A 21,496-nucleotide genomic window follows, 5' to 3' on the forward strand; every position below is an offset into this window, starting at 1 on the left:
CCCAAAAATAAATAAACGTTGAAAAAAAAAATTTAAAAAAAAAAAGAAAATAAAAGATGACTGATAATTTGAATTAATTTTAACCTTTCCATTTCTGGTCTATTTTTCCCCTAGAGTTTTCGTAAGTATTTCCAGAACGAGAAAAAGTCTGAATTCTATTAAGAGACAATAAAAACTTTCTTACCATTTAAATTTTTTAAAGCTCTTTCAGCATCTCTTCTATTCATAAAGGCCACAAAGCCACAGTTTCTCTCTCTTGCTCTTTCTTCATCAGTTCTAGGCCACATAATTTTCACACTGGCTAATGGTCCAAATCTTCCAAATTCTTGACAAAGCATTTCTTCATTCATCTATTAAAAAGATTGAGAGTTTTTTGGTATGCGAAAAAAGGGAAATTCTATGCAACAGAAAGCAAAGTAATTGTTGCAAACTTAACAAAAAGACATTTTAATGCTACAATTTTCCATTCAAGTACTAGGACCTCTATCTATACAGGTAAAATCTTGCCCTCATGGGACATTCACAAATCTTTTCATACCAGAAACACAAATAAGTGGTCAGGGTGAAGAGGCCGAAGGCTAAAGAAATCAGAAGTACACCTCTATATCCTCTCTTGCTCCTTTTAAGATCCTGCATCTAAAATAAGCTGTTTTAGGGGCGCCTGGGTGGCTTGGTCGGTTAAACGTTCGACTTCAGCTCAGGTCATGATCTCACGGTCTGTGAGTTCGAGCCCCGCGTCGGGCTCTGTGCTGACCGCTCAGAGCCTGGAGCCTGTTTAAGATTCTGTGTCTCCCTCTCTCTCTGCCCCTCCCTGTTCATGCTGTCTCTTTCTGTCTCAAAAATAAATAAACGTTAAAAAAAAATTTTTTTAAATAAATAAATAAATAAATAAAATAAGCGGTTTTAAAATTAAAAAAAAAAAGGGGGGGGGGCGCCTGGGTGGCTCAGTCAGTTAAGCGTCCGACTTCGGCTTAGGTCATGATCTTGCAGTTCGTGGGTTCGAGCCCCGTGTTGGGCTCTGTGCTGACAGCTCAGAGCTTGGGGCCTGTTTCAGATTCTGTGTCTCCCTCTCTCTCTGACCCTCCCCGGTTCATGCTCTGTCTCTCTCTGTCTCAAAAAATAAATAAACGTTAAAAAATAAATAAAAAAAATAAAATAAAATAAGCTGTTTTTCGGCAGTGATTTATTTAGGCATTTAGCAATGTTTTTCAGGCAGCAGTGATTATCGCATTTAAGAAAAGGAGAAAATATATGTTGGTGATAAAAGAAAAAAAAAAATCTAATCACTTTTTCTTTTTCCAGCACCCTATGTAATCGAGAGAGAAAAGAGAAAATGGTAAATACACAAGCAGTTCCAAACAGATGTAACTTTTAAAAAGAGCATGTTATTTATTACAACCACTACATTCCTCATAACACAAGTGACACTAAAATGAGAAAAAGAATTAAAATATAAAAGACAGGCACAAATCACTAGTTTGCTATTATGAAGAAAGAAAAAGGAAATACATTATTAAGGAAGCAAGCTATGCATCAGAAGGGGGTAGTCTCAAAAGAACATTGACTAGCACTGGTCATATCCTATTTTGATAAATAATAAAATCAGCACATAGTAAGACATTTCAAAATCAGATAGTCCAGTTACAGAAAGAGGAGATAAACCCTTAAGAACTGCAGCAAGATAATTCAGCCCATACCAGTTGAGACTTAATTTTATAAGGTAATTTTAGAGACTTCGATAGTCCCTAAGTTCCATCAAATTTTATTTTAGATTCTTGACTTTATTTTATTGATAAAGCAGTTTTCTTCCATAATTATAAAGAATACAAGTCAACATTCATCTAACTTTTCTAATATTACCTGTGGATTAATGTTTCCAAGGTATAAGTTAGTAGTGCTTGGATCTCCTACATCATGTGAGCCAGGTGCATAATCATCAAGAACTAGGACAAAGAGGAAAAAAAAAATTATAACCTGCAAAATACAAAGTATGGACAATTTTTATTAGTTAAAAAAAGCAAAAAACTGTATTACCACCAGATGATCTATTTCTTCTTGAAGGCGCATCCACTTTAAAAGGGGAAAAGAAAACAATTCTTAGTTTTTTGAATAGTTAATCACAACTATAAACATTAAAAAAAATGCCACTTACTAGAACGACGCTGACCATCAGAATCTGACTGAGGAGGCTCAAATCGGCTTAACCTGCCTTTTGTTTTATGTCTCTCATCACGCTCTTCCTGAATTCTGTTGAAAACATTTATAATCACTAACAATGAGCCAAAATTTGTTCGTTCACATCTGTTAAGAATACAACTTACCCAGGTACCATGTTCACAGAACTTGAAATATTTGTGAACAATTAAATGCCAGTACTAACAACTGAGATCAGTGTGTCCCATAGCTATAAGTCATGAGCAAATTTCTGCTATGTCAAACAAGCATTAGAATACAAAGCCCACTTCCAAGGTGGAAATTCAACATCAAGACCACAGAATTTGTTCTTTCTTGGTTAAGTTTGCTCACTCCTCACCCATATCTCAGTGACTACATTGTTTCCACTGCAAACAGGACTCTGGACATTAAATACTTAGATACTATCAATTGAACTGCATCTACATGATGTAACCAACCCAGGTGCTGGATGAAATGCTAATTCACTTTCAAACATATCCTAAAAAAAAATCACTATAATATCTAAAACAACCTCATAGTAGGTAAGCCAGTTTAGTGGTAACTAATCAGTAAACTACATTCTTCATACCTGCATCTCTAAGCCAATAATGCAAAATACCTATGATAGCTGTTCTCCACACTATAAAACTTACTGTTTCAATTCTTCTTTGAAGAGTTCCAAATTGCTTTTTTTCTTTTCTTTCTCCCCTTTCTTCAGTGGCTATGAAGGATATAACAAGTTATACTTCATACAAAACAAGATTAAACAAAACGAATGGTTCAATAATCAGATCGTTTTAAATAATTTTTATTTTAGTGCCAATTATGTTCTAATTATTTAAATTACTTCTGTTTTCACTGCACTTCCTTCCTGTTCTCTTGAACTAAGAATTTAACAATTCAATTATTAAAGCAATTAAAGAAAATAACAAACTACAGTCTTAAAGTAAAGGACTCGCTAACTTTATCCCCTAAAAGCCTGGGATAATTAGGCCTGAATATTGTTAGAGAATAACAGGAAGCAAAACTAATGAACATAAAGTAACTGAACTGCCAACTAAAGTACCATGAACAACTACCAAAAATATGCCCTTCTTCAAAAACAATCACTGTAGGAGGACTATGAATTAGTAAAACAATCAGTAACATCTTTGGGATTCCTCTTTTAAATCTGCTTTTGAAATCCCTCTCTTAAAAGTGCCAAAATAACACAATGGAGAAAAATAGCCTTTTTTCACAAATAGTGCTAGAATATCCACATGCAAGAAAAAGTGAAGTTGAACTTCTTCATGCCATAGACAAAAATTCACTCAAATGACTCACAGAAACTAAACTGAAGCACTAAAACTATAAAACTCTAAGAGAAAAACATAGGAATAAATCTTCATGACTTCATGACTTTGAATAAGGCAATGATTTCTTAGATATGACATCGAAAGCAAAATCAACATACAAAAAAAAAACAGATAAACTTAACTTCATCAAAATTAAAAACTTTGGGCTTCAAGGGACACTATCAATAAAATGCAAAGACAACTCACAGAAAGGGAGAACACATGTGCAATTCAAATAGCTGATAAGAGACTTGACTCCAGGAAGTGTAAAATACTCTTACAACTTAACAGTAAAAAGACAACAAGAAGCCCAATTACAAAACGGGCCAAGGAGCTGAAAAGACATTTCTCCACAGAAGACTACAAATGGATGATAAACACATAAAAAGATGTTCATCATCAGGGAAGTGAAAATCAAAATCACAGTTAGATACAACTTCACACCCACTAAGATGACTAAAATAAATTTTAAAAATAGACAATTTTAACAAGCGTTGGTAAAGATGTGGAAAAATTAGAACCCTCATACATTGCTGATGGGATTATAAAATGATACAGCTAATCTGGAAAACAGTTTTGGCAGTTTCTCAAAAGATTAAACAAATAGTTACCATACAACCCAGAATTCCATTCCTAGGTGTATGTGTATGTAGGGATATAAAATACATATATCATATATTTGAGAACTGAATATGTAAGTCCACAAAAAAAGCCTACCCACAAATGTTTATAGCAACATTATTCATAATAACCAAAAAGTGGAGACAACCGAAATGTCAAGTGATAGATGGATAAACAGTATGTGCTATATCCATAAAATATTATTCAACCATAAAAAGGAATAAGGTACTAACATGTGCCAGAACATACAGATGAACCTTGAAATATTCTGCTAAGAAGCCAGAAACAAAAGGCTACATGTTGTATGATTCCATCTGCATGAAATGTCTTAAACAGGCAAATCCAAACAGATAAAAAGGAGATTAGTAATTGCCAGGGGTTGGGGATGACTAAAATAGGTAGAAGGTTTCTTTCTGGGATAATAAAAATGTTCTGCAATTAGAAGTTAGTGATTTTTGCACAACTGTGAATATAATTTAAAAAATAACTAAATAATTTAAAAGGGTAAGTTTTATGGTATGTGAATTATATCTCAATTAAACTGCTTTTTTTCCTTTGCATCCAGAGCTATTTTAGTCATGCAAGGAAAGTCAGTGTCACCTTTCAGTGTAATCATATTTCTTCACCAAGCATGGTTCCAAATGACGTGACCCATATCTATATACCAACTACCATGAAAAATCCATCGAAAAATAAAAATTTTTCTAATACCAAGAATACTTAAAAGAAAGTGCCACTAGGTTGACAGTATTTCCAAATAAATACCAAAAATGTTCTAGGCAAAAGATACATTATTGGAATACGTAAGTTTTCCAAAGTTAACTGCCACTACACATGCTGGTATTATTTAAATACCTCAGCTTAGAACTGTTTAAAAACAAAAATCCCATTACTTTTTATTTAAAATACAGTCAACTTTTGGGGCGCCTGGGTGGCTCAGTCGGTTGAGCGTCTGACTTCAGCTCAGGTCACGATCTCTCACTCCGTGAGTTCGAGCCCCGCATCGGGCTCTGTGCTGACAGCTCAGAGCCTGGAGCCTGTTTCAGATTCTGTGTCTCCCTCTCTCTCTGCCCCTCCCCCACTCATGCTCTGTCTCTATCAAAAATAAATAAACATAAAAAAAATTTTTTAAATAAATACAATACAGTCAACTTTTTACTTGCAGTATGCAAGGAGTACAGTAACACCAAATGTTTATCGCTCAAAGAACATAAGAATATCGTCTAAATGTCCTACTCTAATTTATTATCTCTTCTCTAGAAAGATTAAGCAACAAAACTCAACATCTATTCCAAAAATAATTATAAAAAAGAAACCAAAGTCCTGCTTACAATGGAAGTACTGAAATATCATTGGCAGTGTCATCTCTGAACATATAAAGCCACTTATTTGATTATGACTTACAGGTTTTTTGGTTTCTATGACAAGAAGAGATGGTGGTCTTTCATTGGATGACTGATTTGGAGGATTTTTTTGATCTGCAAATCTTGAAGACGGCTTATAGATTTTACCTCTTTTTTCATCTGTTTCATGTTCTTCTGAAATTTAAAATACTAAGCTTCAAAACTAATTTTCAAAAATAATTTCATATTATTTGATCTTTTATTATTTTTAGTTAAAAATAAACAAAAATTAGGAAAATGTGTTTAGCACTAAGATATACTAGTGACAAAATATGAAGTTAAGTTCTTATTACCACCTTACTCTCCAACAAGATACTAATTTAATCATTTTATAGTGAAACTATGAAATACATTAAAATTTTTGCAAAGTGCACTGCTGTCTTCAACCTTGAAAGGCACTAAATATTTTTAAAACTTCTCTGGCTCCAATTTCTCTAACCCATATCTGGCCATTTATTTTGCTAATTAACGATTAATATCAACACTAGAGGGTGCTGATAGAAAGAAAATGTGAAATTCTAAAGACAACAAACATCTTTCATAATTACCTACAGTCATTCTACTAGGACATTTTGGATTTGCTCAGGACTGTAATATTCATACTAACCTTTAGCTGCATTAACAACACCTCCACGCACAAATGTCTTCACTTTATTACCATCACTTCCTTCAAAAGCAGCAAGAAATTCCTCATAAATCTCAGCTGCTGCCTTTTCATCTTCCTAAATATACATGAAAATAATATCACTTAATATGAAAATTATTGTACACAGGGTGAGACTCATCAAGTAATAATGTAAACAAAACCTTTCCCTTCACTGGGAAAAGCAGGTTAGGCAGTCCCAATAAGTAATAACACCTAATTTTTAGTAGGTATTAGATATTAACATTGAAACTGAAAGAGACTTTGATCCTTTACTGGCAATTTGTGGAACCAGAAAAAGACCCCCTAAGTAAATCTGTTTAGAGACAGCAGGAGTCAGGGGCGCCTGGGTGGCTCGGTCGGTTAAGCGTCCGACTTCAGCTCAGGTCATGATCTCACGGTCCGTGAGTTTGAGCCCCGCGTTGGGCTCTGTGCTGACAGCTCAGAGCCTGGAGCCAGTTTCAGATTCTGTGTCTCCCTCTCTCTCCGCCCCTCCCCATTCATGCTCTGTCTCTCTGTCTCAAAAATAAATAAATGTTAAAAAAAAAAAAAAAATTAAAAAAGAGACAGCAGGAGTCAAACTGTATGACAACTATATAAAATATATTACTCTATTAATGTTTTTAACATTTCCAAAGCACGATGATTTAATTCAGTGATTATAAAGATTTCCTGTACAAACCACCAAAGACATGAGTATTACAAGCTGAAGCAGCAATATCTCCATAGCTGGCATTTAAAAAAAAAATCTCAAAAGAACCTTAAAATTGCAGTTATTACTCTTCACAATGTCCCCAAAATATGTATGCATCAAAGGCCAATGGAAGAGAATAGAAAACAAAGAAATAAATCCAATAACAGTCAGAAATTTAGTATTCAATAAAAGGAATAGCTCAACTCAAGGGAGAACAGATGGGACTTTTCAATGAATGATATTGGGATAACTTGATAACTATCTGAAAAAGAAAGATAAAAATGAGCCAATTCTTCGCAACACATACTAGGAGAAACTGCAAATGAATCAGATTTAATTTTTTTTAATGAAACTATATATAAAGTATTTAAAAAATGAGGAAATTCCTTTATAAGCTAGGAGTGAGAACAATAATGGAATACTAGAAATCATAAGGGAAGATTGATAAATCTGATTACCTAACAATAAACAGTTTCTACACCAAAAAACACCAGAAACAAAATAAAGAGACAATTGACTGGGAAAAAAAACACTGCACCTGTATCACGAAGTGTTAATATACTCAGTATATGAAGTTTTTAAAAGAGATGACCTACAAATTTCTGGAAAGACTGGTTGAGATACATGCAGATAGTTCACAGATACAAACACAAAAGCTGTTCAACCTTACTTATACAAGAGAAATAAAAATTTAAAACTACACTGAGATAACATTTGTCACCTAGCAGATTGGCAAAATTTCAAAAACATCCTCTGTTGGCAAGGCTATAGGAACATTATGGACAGAGATGCAAAATGGCTCTGCCCTTATAGAGAGCAATCTGACAACACCCAACAGAGCTACATTTAGGCATTTACCATTCAACCCAGTAACCTCACTTATAGAAATATATCCCAATGGGGCGCCTGGGTGGCTCAGCTGGTTACGTGTTGGACACTTGATTTTGGCTCAGGTCATGATGTCATGGTTCATGAGATCAAGCCCCACAGAGTCCATGCTGACAGCACAGAGCCTGCTTGGGATTCTCTCTCCCTCTCTCTCTGCCCCTTCCCATTCAGTGTGCATGCGCGCGCTCGCTCCCTCTCTCTCTCTCAAAATATATGAACTTTAAACGTATATACCCCAAAGATAAACTAGCAAAAAAAAACCCACATGCATAACAGTATCCATTAACAGCACTATTTGTAATGGCAAAAGACCAAAATAAAAATGCCCTCAACAGAATTTTAATGAATAAACTAATGTATGTCTACACAGGTTATTATTAAAAAAAAAAGGGGGCGGGGGGCATGTACCTGGATGGCTCAGTCAGTTAAGCATCTGACTTTGGCTCAGGTCATGATCTCACAGCTTTTGAGTCTGAGCCCCGCATGGGGCTCTGTGCTGAAAGCTCAGAGCCTGGAGCCTGCTTCGGATTCTGTGCCTCCCTCTCTTTCTATGCCCTCCCCCACTCACACTCTGTCTCTCTCTCTCTCTCTCAAAAAATAAATAAAAACATTAAAAACAATTTTTTTTAAAAAGGATATTTCAATATACCTGCAGTAACCTCTGAGATATGTTAAGTGAAAAAAGCAAAATGCAGAAAGTACACTGTATATAGCATATTATTGATCATCTAGGAAAGAGGAGTACAGTATATATTTATACAGAGTTACTTATACAAAAAGAACAGACCAGAGAATAACCAAAACTTACATATAAGAAATGGTGGAGGGGACAGGGATACAAACTAGACTCCTCTGAATGTACTCTGTGTTACAGACTTGACTTGGTGGTGGGAACTGAGAATACCCTGAGGTCAAGAAACTTTCAAAAGCATTTCTCTATTTGTACATGCACTTACTTAGACACATTTCCAAGGATAACTCAAAATGCAATTTAAACATTACCTTTTTCTTTAATTCTTCTTGCTCCTTCTTACTTAAAGTTCTCTTAGCTGTACTCATTTTTCCAATACTGAATGCTTTAAGTTTGTTTTCTAGAAGAGGCTGTGAAAAGAAGTAAAAAGCATACATTTACTACATACACATTCTTAATGCTACCTATAACTCAACTGATACAGCTTTCAAGTGGTAATCAAGTCTTCAGATTAGATGACTTTTAAAAAAGAAATTTCACTGTAAAGCAGAAAAGCTGAGGCTACTCTTAAGCATCAAGTGCCTCCATTGGGCTTGATTCTGATGTAAAGTATTCCTTAACGTATGTCTTCATTGGCTAACTCAAGGTCAGTAACACACAAAAGCCATTTTCTTTTAAAAAGGTAAAAATAAAGCAGAGAGGGAGACGCCAAGGCTTACGACTCAGTCAGCCTACTTGCTGGAAAAGCACTTGAGAAAAAGTACAGATGATTCTGAGGAAAAGAAGTAGTGATGGAAAACAGACATTCAAATAGGGAGAAGGCAGCATGTATTTCCAAAGTTCAGTAGCAAGAATCTAAATACCATCTATAACCCCCATTTCAGGTACTACATCACATCACTTCCTTTTATAATTCAGTAAATTAACTCATTCTTCATCAACAACACTGTTTTTATAAACATAATCACAGAATTTCAGATTTCAGAAGTAAAACTGTTGTTGACCTTTAGCTGTTCAGTTATTCATTTGAATGTTAGACTTTGATTCATAAACTTAAGAGGAACGTCTATTAAATACAACTTAAAATATCAATCTGTAACTAAAATCCAAACGTTTCACTCTTGCCTACCAAAATGACAAGTTAACCAATAACAAATTAGACTTTATCAAATTCCTGATTATTAAATAGGCTTGACCTTGAGAGAAGCAAAATGGAAGAGTAAAATGCTATAAACTATTTTAAAGTTACATTAAAGTCACTGAAAAAAATAAAACCGTTTATAACCCCAAAGTCAAAATGAAGTTTCAGTAATAGATTCAAACTAATTTTTTTCCCCAAAGTAGAAAGAAAAATGTTTGCTCATCATTCAACATCTCTGGATTTGTTTGGGGACTCTTTTTTGGCACTTTTTAAAAATTTATTAATTTTTTGGCAGGGGGAAGAGAGAGAGAGGGAGAGGGAGAGACAAGGAGAGACAGGGAGAAAGAGGGAGGGAGGGAGAGAGAGAGAGTCCATAGCAGGCTCCATGCTCAGTGTGGAGCCTGACGCAGGGCTTGATCCCAGGACCCTAGGATCATGATCTGGGCCAAAATCAGGAGTTGGATGCTCAACCAATTGAGCCACCCAGGTACCCCAGCATCTATGGTTTTAACTTCAAAAATTTACACAAAAGGTTGGGTGCATGGGTGGCTCAGTCAGTTAAGTGTGTCCAACTCTTGATTTCAGCTCAGGTCATGATCTCATAGTTCATGACCCACATCAGACTCTGCACTGACAATAGTGAGCCTGCTTGGGATTCTCTATCTCCTTCTCTCTCTGCCCCTCCCCTGCTCACGCTCTCTCACTCCCCTCAAAATAAATAAACATTTAAAAAGAAGTTCAAACAGCAAAATTACATACAAATTCAATGAAAACCATAATTTTCCAAAAAAAAATTGGAAGGGTTCCAATTTTATTTATATCCTAAGAGCTAAATTTACACACTTAACAGAAAAATAGTTAAGGAAACTATGGAATGTTTACACAAAGAAATACAATCGGGGCGCCTGGGTGGCGCAGTCGGTTAAGCATCCGACTTCAGCCAGGTCACGATCTCGCGGTCTGTGAGTTGGAGCCCCGCGTCAGGCTCTGGGCTGATGGCTCAGAGCCTGGAGCCTGTTTCCGATTCTGTGTCTCCCTCTCTCTCTGCCCCTCCCCCGTTCATGCTCTGTCTCTCTCTGTCCCAAAAATAAATAAACGTTGGAAAAAAAAAAAAAAAAAGAAATACAATCATCCATGAAAATATATTTATGCTTAGAAACATTAAACAAGAAAAATTAAGTGTTACGAATTTTAATATTGGCTGGTGATAACTGTCTTATTATATTTCCAAATTTTATTTTTATTAATATATTAGCATCCCAAATTTAATCACAAGAAAAACTATTTGAAATAGAAAAGACAGGGGCGCCTGGGTGGCGCAGTCGGTTAAGCGTCCGACTTCAGCCAGGTCATGATCTCGCGGTCCGTGAGTTCGAGCCCCGCGTCAGGCTCTGGGCTGATGGCTCAGAGCCTGGAGCCTGTTTCCGATTCTGTGTCTCCCTCTCTCTCTGCCCCTCCCCCGTTCATGCTCTGTCTCTCTCTGTCCCAAAAATAAATAAACGTTGAAAAAAAAAAAAAAAAAAAAAAGAAATAGAAAAGACTAAGAGCGTGAGAACACTTTGCAGATACATACAGTAAAGAAGTTCCTTCTCTGGGTTCTCATATTGCCCTGGGCACTACACTAGCCAGAGTGAACAGTACCTGTTCCTGTTTACTTCCCAGGGCAAGACTATATGCTCTCCAAGAGCAAGAACTGTGTTTTAATCATCTGTTTATTTCCAGTGACTGTCATGTGGCACTTGGTTCAGTAAATGTTATAAGGGAGGAACAATAAATCTGACTATTAACCATTTTATATCAAAAACACTCCTTGGTTTTTTCAATAAAATTTTAAATTTTAAGTGAAATCTAGCTCACATATTAGCTACAAAAAACATTTCCTTACATGAACTTGTTTATCATTAACCCAAATACAACAAAGAATGCTATTTCCAAATAGTGCAAGATGAAACAACCAGTACCAAAATATTCAACTACCAAATTTGATCAAGACAGATTAAAATCATTAATCTTTTCTCATCTTTATCAACACTTACTCTTGAGAGATTCTGATGAGGAGAATCACAAAGGCTTTCACGGGCACTCTCATTCCTATAATTATGTTTTCTTGGACTCTTAGGTCGTGTCCGACTTGGCATGTCACTATCTGAGGGTCCCGATGCATCCATCTTCGGGAAAAGTAAAACAAGTTTTTAAAAATCACATATGTAGTACTAAAAGTACAAATAACCCAAATGTCCAAATAGTGACAAATTTCACTATACACTATCAAAACTCTCATCCCTTAATATCACCACTGATTTTATCAGAAAAGTCCTTAAAAGTTTCCAAAAATTATGGGGCGCCTGGGTGGCGCAGTCAGTTAAACGTCCGACTTCAGCCAGGTCACGATCTCGCGGTCCGGGAGTTCGAGCCCCGCGTCAGGCTCTGGGCTGATGGCTCAGAGCCTGGAGCCTGTTTCCGATTCTGTGTCTCCCTCTCTCTCTGCCCCTCCCCCATTCATGCTCTGTCTCTCTCTGTCCCAAAAATAAATAAACGTTGAAAAAAAAAAATTTTTTTTAAAAAGTTTCCAAAAATTCTAACTTAGACCCAAAAGCTCAAATTTTGTATCAGTAACAAATAATTATTTTCTTTGGAGTAACAGATCTGTTCCCTTAAGTTTTCACGAAAATATCTGCTAAACCCCCAAGTCTGATTAACCAGTTTGTCAGTTGTTCCTTCAAGTAAAGACGGTATTCCATGAAAAAAGGAGCCAGTTTTCATTTCTCAACTTAAATAATCTGGCAATTATCTTTTCCTCAAGACAAACATCACACTTTGATAAGCAGTAGTGCCTTATATGTACTTCCCATTTCATCATACAGAACATTACAGAGACCCATACACAAGGACAAAATATTAATAATTTTTACTGCTTCATCAAGAACATTCTTAAGTGAAACTAGCATATTTCTACTTTTACTGTGCCAGGTGGGGAAGAATACAATGACTATTGGTCCACTTTGACAACACTGGCTTGATTCATGCTAAGATGCCAACAGTTTATCCATCAATTGCTTTTGCACCATTAATGCAAATGTCAACATGATGAAAAAGGCAAATATTATCTTTGTATTATTTAAAATAGTTGAACTCACAAAGCCCCTGGAAAATTCTCAGTAACCCCCAAGGGTCTGAAACCAGACTTTGAGCACTGCTGTAATAACATGTAAAGGAATGTTTACTGAGGAATTATTCAAAATATCAAAAAGCTTTTCAACAGGTATATGCTCATCAATAGAGAAACAGCTTAATAATTTGTACCTTCCCCTATGGAATGATGCCAGCAGATTAGAGCTGTGACTGCTGACTTGCGGGGATTTCCAATAGGTATATTTATTGTGCAGTGAGAAAAGAACAAGTGTGTATAATGCAAACCATAGTCAATGTACAAGTACACACATTTGTATATGTACAGAACTTTATAAGCACATATATATACTTGTGCAATATATACTTGGTTTCTAACATGGTCTGTGGGGGCCAACTTGTGCAAATAGAACACACAAAAAAGAGTGCACCTAGCTAAAAACATGATAGAAAAGGACACACAGAATATAACTGTTATCTATTTATCAAGCAAAATCATAAACGTAGGAATATACACAGAGAGAAACAAAATGTTAAAGAAAAAGACAAGGGGCACCTGGCTAGCTCAGCTGGTGGAGCATGTACCTCTTAATCTGGGGGTCATGAGTTTGAGCCCCACATTGGGTATAGAGCTGGAAGGAAGGAAGAAAGGAGGAAGAGAAAAAAAGGAGGAAGGAAGGAAGGAAAAGAGAAAGAAGACAAAGATCACCTTTTACACTTACGTGTGCATCTGAAGATCCAGATGAATGAACATCTGATGATCTGGTCTGCAATTATTACAAAAGGAAGTCAGTATTTAAATGATCCTAAAATATATTATGCTAACAAAACAAGGGTGCCTCAGGTTATACAGACTTAATCTTCCCAAACGTGTAGCAATTTCTCCTCAGCTAATAAAACCAAAGGCAACCTATGACTTATAAAAAGGTTGTGACCAAATAAATGTGCAAGTCAATTCTTTGAAATTGAGGAAGCATATGGGCCAAAATATGTAAATGAGAGTGGGATATCTCTGAAGCATAGTTAAACCTTTTAAACTGTAGACTGGAAAACTAACCACTATTTTACAACAGAATTTTTGTGTAAAAGCTCTTCCCAAGTCATAAGATACACTGTTTACTGCCACAACACTGACAGAACAGCAACATCTTGCTATACAGCAAAGAAACTTCCCCTCCTTCCAACTACCCGGTCATTTAAGGAGCAGATTCTAATAACAAGAAAATCCACACATAAACCCTGAATGTAAAAGGTACAAATGCTACTGCACAAATAGTTCAAGAAAAAGAAAACCCTATTATCAAATCCACAATTGGCCACCATTTACAACTTGTTTTATGGGGGCTGCTCCTAATTCGGCATGCCACTGTTGCTGATTGTTGCACAGAAGGAATTCAGTCTTCAAATAATGGCACTTCCTGACAATGGCAACTGGTAAAATTTCATATTTTTCCTAACTGACCTACAGATCAAATTATATACGGCATACAATATTATTTTTTTCCACTATGCATCTAAAGACAAAAAAGCCAAGCTGCAAGACTATTAACTAAATAACATGTGATATCTGTCTGAAATTTTTACTAGGAGTCCCAGAATTTAACTCTGTCACTGAGCTGTTTTTATTTTGCGAGGTATTAGGTAACGAGATTTGACTTATTTCTATATGTATTTAAATGTTTAAAGTGAAACCAAGAGGGGCACCTGGGTGGCTCAGTCAGTTAAGCATCTGACTCTTGATTTTGGCTCAGGTCACGATCTCATGGTCACGAGATCACACCCCACATCAGGCTCTGTGCTAAGTAGGAGCCTGTCTGGGATTCCCTCTCCCTCTCTCTGGCCCTTCCAGAGTCAGACGGGTATGTGAGAGCATGCATGTTAGTTCTCCCTCTCTCTCAAAATAAACAAACATTTAAAAAAAAAAAATTAACTGCTTGCCAATATACTATATTAACCTAGTAGGTAACAAAAATAGTATCCTAATCACAATAGTAACAATAAGCAGTAAACGCCTAGAAACCAACTAAAGAAATGTACACAACCCAGATGAAGAAAACACAAACTTTATAGAAGGCTTCAATTATTCATGTTACCTTTTGAAAAGACTCATTATATTCCTGGATGGGAATAAACATTATTAAGACAATGTCAATTATAACCAAATTTATTTATATATTTAACGCAATTTCAACAGCTCAATACCCCAAAGGGAAATCTTTGCATTGGGACAAAGTTACCAAAAATAATTCTAAAGTTCACCCACATAAGTAAACACTCAAGACCTTATAAGACAGCGCTATTTAAACTTCTATGCCACCACATTCAAATCATTTCTAGGACTTAAAAATAACAGCATGGCTTAGGAAGATGCATTAGCTGATTTCAATTAACCTAAGATGGCATTGGTCACATTTACTGCAAACCAGGTATTTCCCACTGATATGGAGCTATAACTACACTGCATTCAGAATGGAACTTCTTTAGACTTAAGAAGAGTTAGAGATATACAAATAGTACTTAATAAGATTTTAAAAAGAATAACCAACTTCTAAAGCTAATGGTCCTAGTAAACAGTAAATGTAATGCTACTACAGAAGCTGACCTTCCCTCTTCCTAACCTAGAACTGACTACCATTTGTCCTGAGTTTGGTTTTTATGTTTTTTAACTGAAGAACAACAAATTAATGATACCTCAAGATCTTCCGAGGTCTACAGCACAATTTTTCATCCAAATGAAAAAGACCCAAAAGCAAGAAATCAAAGGGCATAATAAGGGAAGCTTGAGACAATAAAGAAGCAGACACAGGAGAAATTTATCTCAGGATAGAGAAAGCAGATAGTACAGATGTGATGAAAGACAGCAAGAACACCCAAAAGTAAAAAGGATCATTTGTTCTCATGATTGCTAAGGAGTTAAAGGTGAAAACAACTATTCTATACCATATGGCACTACATCCTAGTGGCTGAGAATAAAAACTTGGTTCAACTCAGCAGGCTAGCCACAGCAACACTCCTCCAACACTGCCATTCTGCCCCTTGAGCTTTCCATTCCCTTTACTGACTCCTAAAATGTCTTTTCTCCTCTCATCTTCTAAAGCAACAACTTGCATCTCCACAAGTTTAATAATTTCTCCATAGGCGGCATATCAACACCTTTATTGCACTGAGATGACTTCTAATTCCTTATTTTTGACCTTAGTACCTCGGGTGGATTCCCATCTGTTCTCAAACTACCTCCTGGTTATTTTCACCTGAATGTCTGCAAGCTCCTCAAACCCAATATATTTAAAATTCTTTCCAAACTAGCTTCTCCTATCAGCCTTATTTCTGATACTGGATTGTATCTCTCAATCACTCATAATATGGAAGTAGTAAAATGTTTTTAAGAGCAGTTTCTGGAATAAGACTTCCTGGTTTTAACACTTACCAGTTTTGTAACCTTGGCCCTACTTCCTTCATCTGTAAAATGAGGAGCACCCTGCCTCACAGGATTGTTGTGAAGGACAAAAACAGGTAAAGTACATACTTAGAACAGTGTCTGGTGCATAAGTGTTCAATAAGTGTTGGCCAGCAACAGCCCTATAACAGAATCATCCTGGACTCCTTTATCCCCTCATAATCATGTGAGTCAAATTCTGTTCATCCCACTTCTAATACAGCTCTCCCATGGGGACTCTTCCTTTCTAAACACACCATTATGGTCTAGATCTTCCCTTACTTCAACTATCTACTGGTACTGTGTCTTACAGTAGAGATACTATAAAGTAAAATAAGACATACTTCCTATCTTCAGGAGCTAATAAAAGAGTCAAGTAAAACAATGGCCACAAAAGCACAGAGGGCAAGGTATAATGGGAGTGGCGAAGTTGTTACGAAAAGCTTCCCAGAGAAGATCTGAGGTGAGATTTCTGAAACAATCCTCAAAATTTATCAGGAGCACTGCAATAATCTTTAAACTGGTCCTCCTCACTCCCAGATCCTTGTTAAAGTATGTCCCAATAATCTTTCCTGCCTCAAATTTTCCATGGCTTTCCAATTTTACTCATAGCATTCAAAATCTCCACTATTTATTTCAAACCTACCTTTGCATCTCAGCAACTTTTATTCCCTATGCAAGTGCCCTATGCACTGGCTAAATAAGAGACCATTTACGAATCTATTTCCTGGATTTTTCTTTACCTTACCCATCTCTTTATAACCTCTGCTTATTGTTCAAAAGAACACAAATTCTTCTATTCTTCAAGTCTCCTCCTTGCCACCCTCCATTTAACCAGCGGTCACTTCTGTCTCTAAACTTTTAGGTACCTCTGCTTTGTACTATTATGTGTTGACTTTTTTTCACTAAACAGCATGCTCCCCAGTTTGTATAGTCTTAAAGTTTTCTTCCTCAAAGTCAAGCACAAGATCTGCCAAGTGACAGAGCCTCAATATACCTGTTGACCTAACCTGCAGGAACAAGTACGTACCCAACAAAATTAAGTTACACTCCACTGTCAACATACTATGCTGTCCACTCACTAACAAGTGTAGCAACTACCTACTTTAATATCACTCTCCCAAGGCTAACTAAACTAAGGTCTACCTCTCAAAAAACACTTTATAAGATCACTGAGACATGTACCACATATGATAAAGTTAAATAACAAACCTGAAATTATCTTTATTTAAAAAAAACAATTTTTTTAATGTTTATTTACTTTTGAGAAAGACAGAGCGCAAGTGGGGGAGGGACAGAGAGACAGGGAGACCCAGAATCAGAAGCAGGCTCTAGGCTCTGAGCTGTCAGCACAGAGCCCGACACAGGGCTTGAACCCACAAACCGTGATATCATGACCTGAGCTGAAGTCAGAGGCTTAACGGATTGGATCACTTAGGTACCCCATGAAATGATCTTTAAAATTACATCCAAAACCATATCAATACATGAAAAGTTTTAAGAACATTTTGAATGTCCTGTAATTAGGCCAAACTGAGGAAAGGCCAGTAAAAAATTTTAACTCCTCAAGGAAGAGACATCTAACAGGACCAAATAGCATCAAATGCTACTAGCAAATATCATCTTCCTTTTTGAAAAGCTATTTCAGCAAAATATCTAACACATGGCTGGTCTGCAATAAAATGTCAAAGCTTAATGATAGTATAAGAGACAAGTTATCTATAACATTAGTGTTTTCGAGTTTAATATCCCGTAGCAAGTTTTTGTTTTTATTTTTAAAAAATGATGCTCTTTGTAAAAAACTGGTAGAGAGGCAGGAGTCTTCAACTTGCATACCAAATGAGCCTCTCTTTCTAAGGCAAATGAGTATCTTCCATAAGTTTACATTCCAGGAAGAATAAAGCTTCAGGAATAAAAACCAAAAGAAAATTAAAACTGGACTTTCAGAAAACAATCAATCCGATGAGAATTTTTAAAAACCGTATCGAGTCATATTCAAGCACCAGAGCTGCAAATACTCAAGTTTCTAAAGAGCACCAACCAAGAAAATGGAAGTTCATAATTCCACTCTCCCCCCAAAAAGACAACCTTCCACTCATTAAACTATCCACCTTATATTTTAAGATAAAGTTACAATCATAACATAATAAAGTTTCACTCTAAACTAAAAATGGCAAACCATAAAGAACATAATTTTCAAGGTTTGTGTTTTGTTTGGAATGTTTTACCATATCGAAACCTTACATATTTTCAGATACCATCAAAAGAATGTACACATGGGGCGCCCCAGTCAGTTAAGCATCCGACTTTGGCTCAGGTCATGATCTTACCCTTCACAAGTTCAAGCCCCAGGTTGGGCTCTGTGCTGACAGCTCAGAGCCTGGAGCCTCCTTGGGATTCTGTCTCCCTCTCTCTCTGCCCCTCCCTGGCTCGCATGTGTACTCTCTCTCTCAAAAAGAGTGTATAAAAAAAAAAAAAAAAAAGGAACACAGACAGTAATAAATATCTAAGGGTCACAAGCCTTGAATGTAACCTCATTTTACTCATTTCTTAGAAGCAAAATACTTTTGGGGCACCTGCGAGGCTCAGTTGGTTAAGTGTTGAACTCTTGATTTCAGCTCAGGTCATGATTTCACTGTTTTGTGAGTTGTGAGTTCAAGCCTACATCAGGCTCTGCTCTGACAGTGTGGACACTTGCTTGGGACTCTCTCTCCCCATCTCTCTCTCTCTAGCCCTCCACCACTCATGTGGTCTCTGTCTGTCTCAAAATAAATAAATAAATTTTTTAAAAAATTAAAGAAAAAAAAAAAGTTTAAAAAAAAAGAAGTAAAATACTTTTGTTAATCAGCAATTCTAACAGTTTTCTAAACAATTCAGCAGTAAACGTCGAAGGAAGCCAAGGTAGTCCAAGGAAGTATGCTCTACCTGCTCAATTTACCTAAGCCAATTTTTTACACTATGGCAAAAAAAAAAAAAAAAACTGTCACAGAGGGAAATAAAAGGGTGCATAATTGCACTATATTAGCAAGTGTAACCAGCACAGGAAACGCAGAAGGAAAGAAAATACCGCATTCTCTGCCTATCCTCATTTTGCTGAACAAGCAAACAAAATCTTTAAAATCAAAATAATACACTAATTTTTGTAAACTAAAGTCCAAGGAAATGCGTCTAACAATTTTTCTAAGGAAACGATTATGGTCTCTCCTCCCAAAATCAAGCTACAACATGGCACCAACACCCCTCTCCTTTAAAGCAGTATTTTCATCTGGTGATAAACAGAAATAAATGCATAGGAAACAATTAAGATACATCAAATAATTTGCCATCAAAATCCTGCATATCGTACATTTTAATTTATTTTTATTGAAGTACAAGTGACATGCATCATATTATTTTCAGATATGCAACTTAATAACCACAATAAGCCTAGTTAACATGTTACCATGCATAATTTTTCTTGTGATGAGAACTTTCAAGATCTACTCTCTTAGAAACTTTCAAATATGCAATACAGTATTATTAACCATAGTCACCATGCTGTACATTCCGTTCCCTTGTACATATTTGAATTAACACTCTCCTCGATGTGTAGAAACATGATTAACAGGCATCCTGAACTATATCAATGGGAATTTAACTACCAAAGAATGAGCAAGAAACAGAAGAAGCTGTAAGTTCCATCTGTACTGTAGAATGGGTCACTCATCTGCTCTGCCAGAGGAAGGAAAACCAAACCACAGAGATCAAGACTAGAAATTCCAAATACTATAGTATTAGCCAAAATGATCTGATACTCTCTCCAATAAATTCAGCACTTGTGTGAGAAATAGAAAGCAGCAATCTGGGCATCATTATATGATAGTTGATGACTTAGATTCTAAAATCTTAGGATTCGAATTTATACAACATTTTGAAAAGTAAGTACTTTCTATTTCCTCTAAGGACAAAAAGGAGAGGGGAAAAAGGAACTAAGGTTTATTATGTACTTTATTGACAGTAATTCACTTAATCCTTACATCAACTCTGTAAAAAATAGATTTACATCCATATTACAAATGAGAAAAATGAAGTGCAAGAGTTTAAGCAATTTGCCTTAATAAGACAAATACAATTAATTACCAAGTCATGATTTGAACCCAAAGGTCTTTTGCTTGTCATCAAAATCCATAATCTTTAACTGCATCGTACAGCCCTCCATACTAATGGGAAAAATTACACCGATATCCTTTGAGTCCTGAGATACCCTGATCCCTTTCACAGACACTGGTAGAGAATCTCGTAATAGCATGAACTGATGATAACCTAAAGCAATATATAAACTGAAAAGATATTACTGGAAGATCCAACAATTTACTTATAGAAACAGCTACTCCCTCACAACCATGAGAAGTACTATTTTAGGAGGAAGCCTGAACATACACATTAAAATGTTTTCAATGTATCCAAAACCTCAAATAGGAGATACTTAAAATATGACTTTGAAAACAAACTAAAATCATGAAGCTTATGCTCGAACTATCCCAATAGTTCCCTAACAGCAGGCCTGTTTTTGTGAATCTGTTAAGTAGCCGAGTGATGTACCCAACTATTCCCGTCCACACCGACAGGAAACGTACAGGGGAAGGAAGAAACTGACAAGGAGTAAAAGTGGGATGTAAAACAGCCAAAACTGGTCCTCTAACCATAGTTTCTACAAAATTAAAGGCTGACTGTTAAAGCCATTACTAGTTACGAGCTAATTACAAACATCATCCACAAAATGGCACAAAGATTCTATTTATCAGAAACTGATAAAGCAGGTATAAAATGTGCTGGTTATGTTTCTCAGAACTAAGGCTCGCCCCGTCTACCGTAAATTTAATTTCCTAACAACCAACTTATAATCATACACGTCTGCAAGATATAACAGTCCCTAGAACCTTTAAGTGTTGTTACACAACTTATTGCATTGGCATCAAAAGCTTAAGAACTATTTCAGGCAGTACTTACTACTTTTAATATCATGTTGGACTTGAGAAACTCAAAGCAAAAAAACAATCAGTGATCGGCCCAAGACGGCAACTAAGACCTGATGCTAACCACCACCTAACTGCTGCTAAACTACTTGTACAGCTCAATGGTTTCACAGTATGTGCACACGTTTCCCTGTTAACTCAAAATCAATTTAATAATCTAAAGTGGCTTCCAAGTCTATGGAAGGAGGAACACACAACATGGAGATGCAGGGGATCCCGAGCTCTTGAAAGTGAACCCTCAAAAGGAGCGCTCATTTTGTACTTCCTCGTAAGCGATACAAGACCACGTGTAGAGCGTAGCATTAACCTTGATGAGGCAGCTCTGC

At 36.2% G+C, this 21,496-nt stretch overlaps 1 protein-coding gene across 2 annotated transcripts in view; it reads right to left on the reverse strand.

Moving 5' to 3' along the window:
- Nucleotides 1–21,496, reverse strand: part of LOC123611459 (U2 snRNP associated SURP domain containing) — a 55,474-nt gene that overhangs the window by 33,232 nt on the left and 746 nt on the right. The window contains exons 2-11 of one of the 2 annotated variants that reach the window (XM_045503395.1): nucleotides 13,442–13,486; nucleotides 11,627–11,758; nucleotides 8,761–8,859; nucleotides 6,141–6,255; nucleotides 5,535–5,668; nucleotides 2,829–2,896; nucleotides 2,153–2,247; nucleotides 2,035–2,070; nucleotides 1,861–1,943; nucleotides 185–350 (exon numbers count right to left, since the gene is read on the reverse strand). In XM_045503395.1, the coding sequence (XP_045359351.1) occupies nucleotides 185–350; nucleotides 1,861–1,943; nucleotides 2,035–2,070; nucleotides 2,153–2,247; nucleotides 2,829–2,896; nucleotides 5,535–5,668; nucleotides 6,141–6,255; nucleotides 8,761–8,859; nucleotides 11,627–11,758; nucleotides 13,442–13,486 (973 nt within the window). The remainder of the gene's footprint in view (nucleotides 1–184; nucleotides 351–1,860; nucleotides 1,944–2,034; nucleotides 2,071–2,152; nucleotides 2,248–2,828; nucleotides 2,897–5,534; nucleotides 5,669–6,140; nucleotides 6,256–8,760; nucleotides 8,860–11,626; nucleotides 11,759–13,441; nucleotides 13,487–21,496) is intronic. The other variant, XM_045503394.1, reaches the window with a different exon arrangement.

Source organism: Leopardus geoffroyi, chromosome C2 (assembly GCF_018350155.1).
Source record: "Leopardus geoffroyi isolate Oge1 chromosome C2, O.geoffroyi_Oge1_pat1.0, whole genome shotgun sequence".
NCBI lineage: Eukaryota > Metazoa > Chordata > Mammalia > Carnivora > Felidae > Leopardus > Leopardus geoffroyi.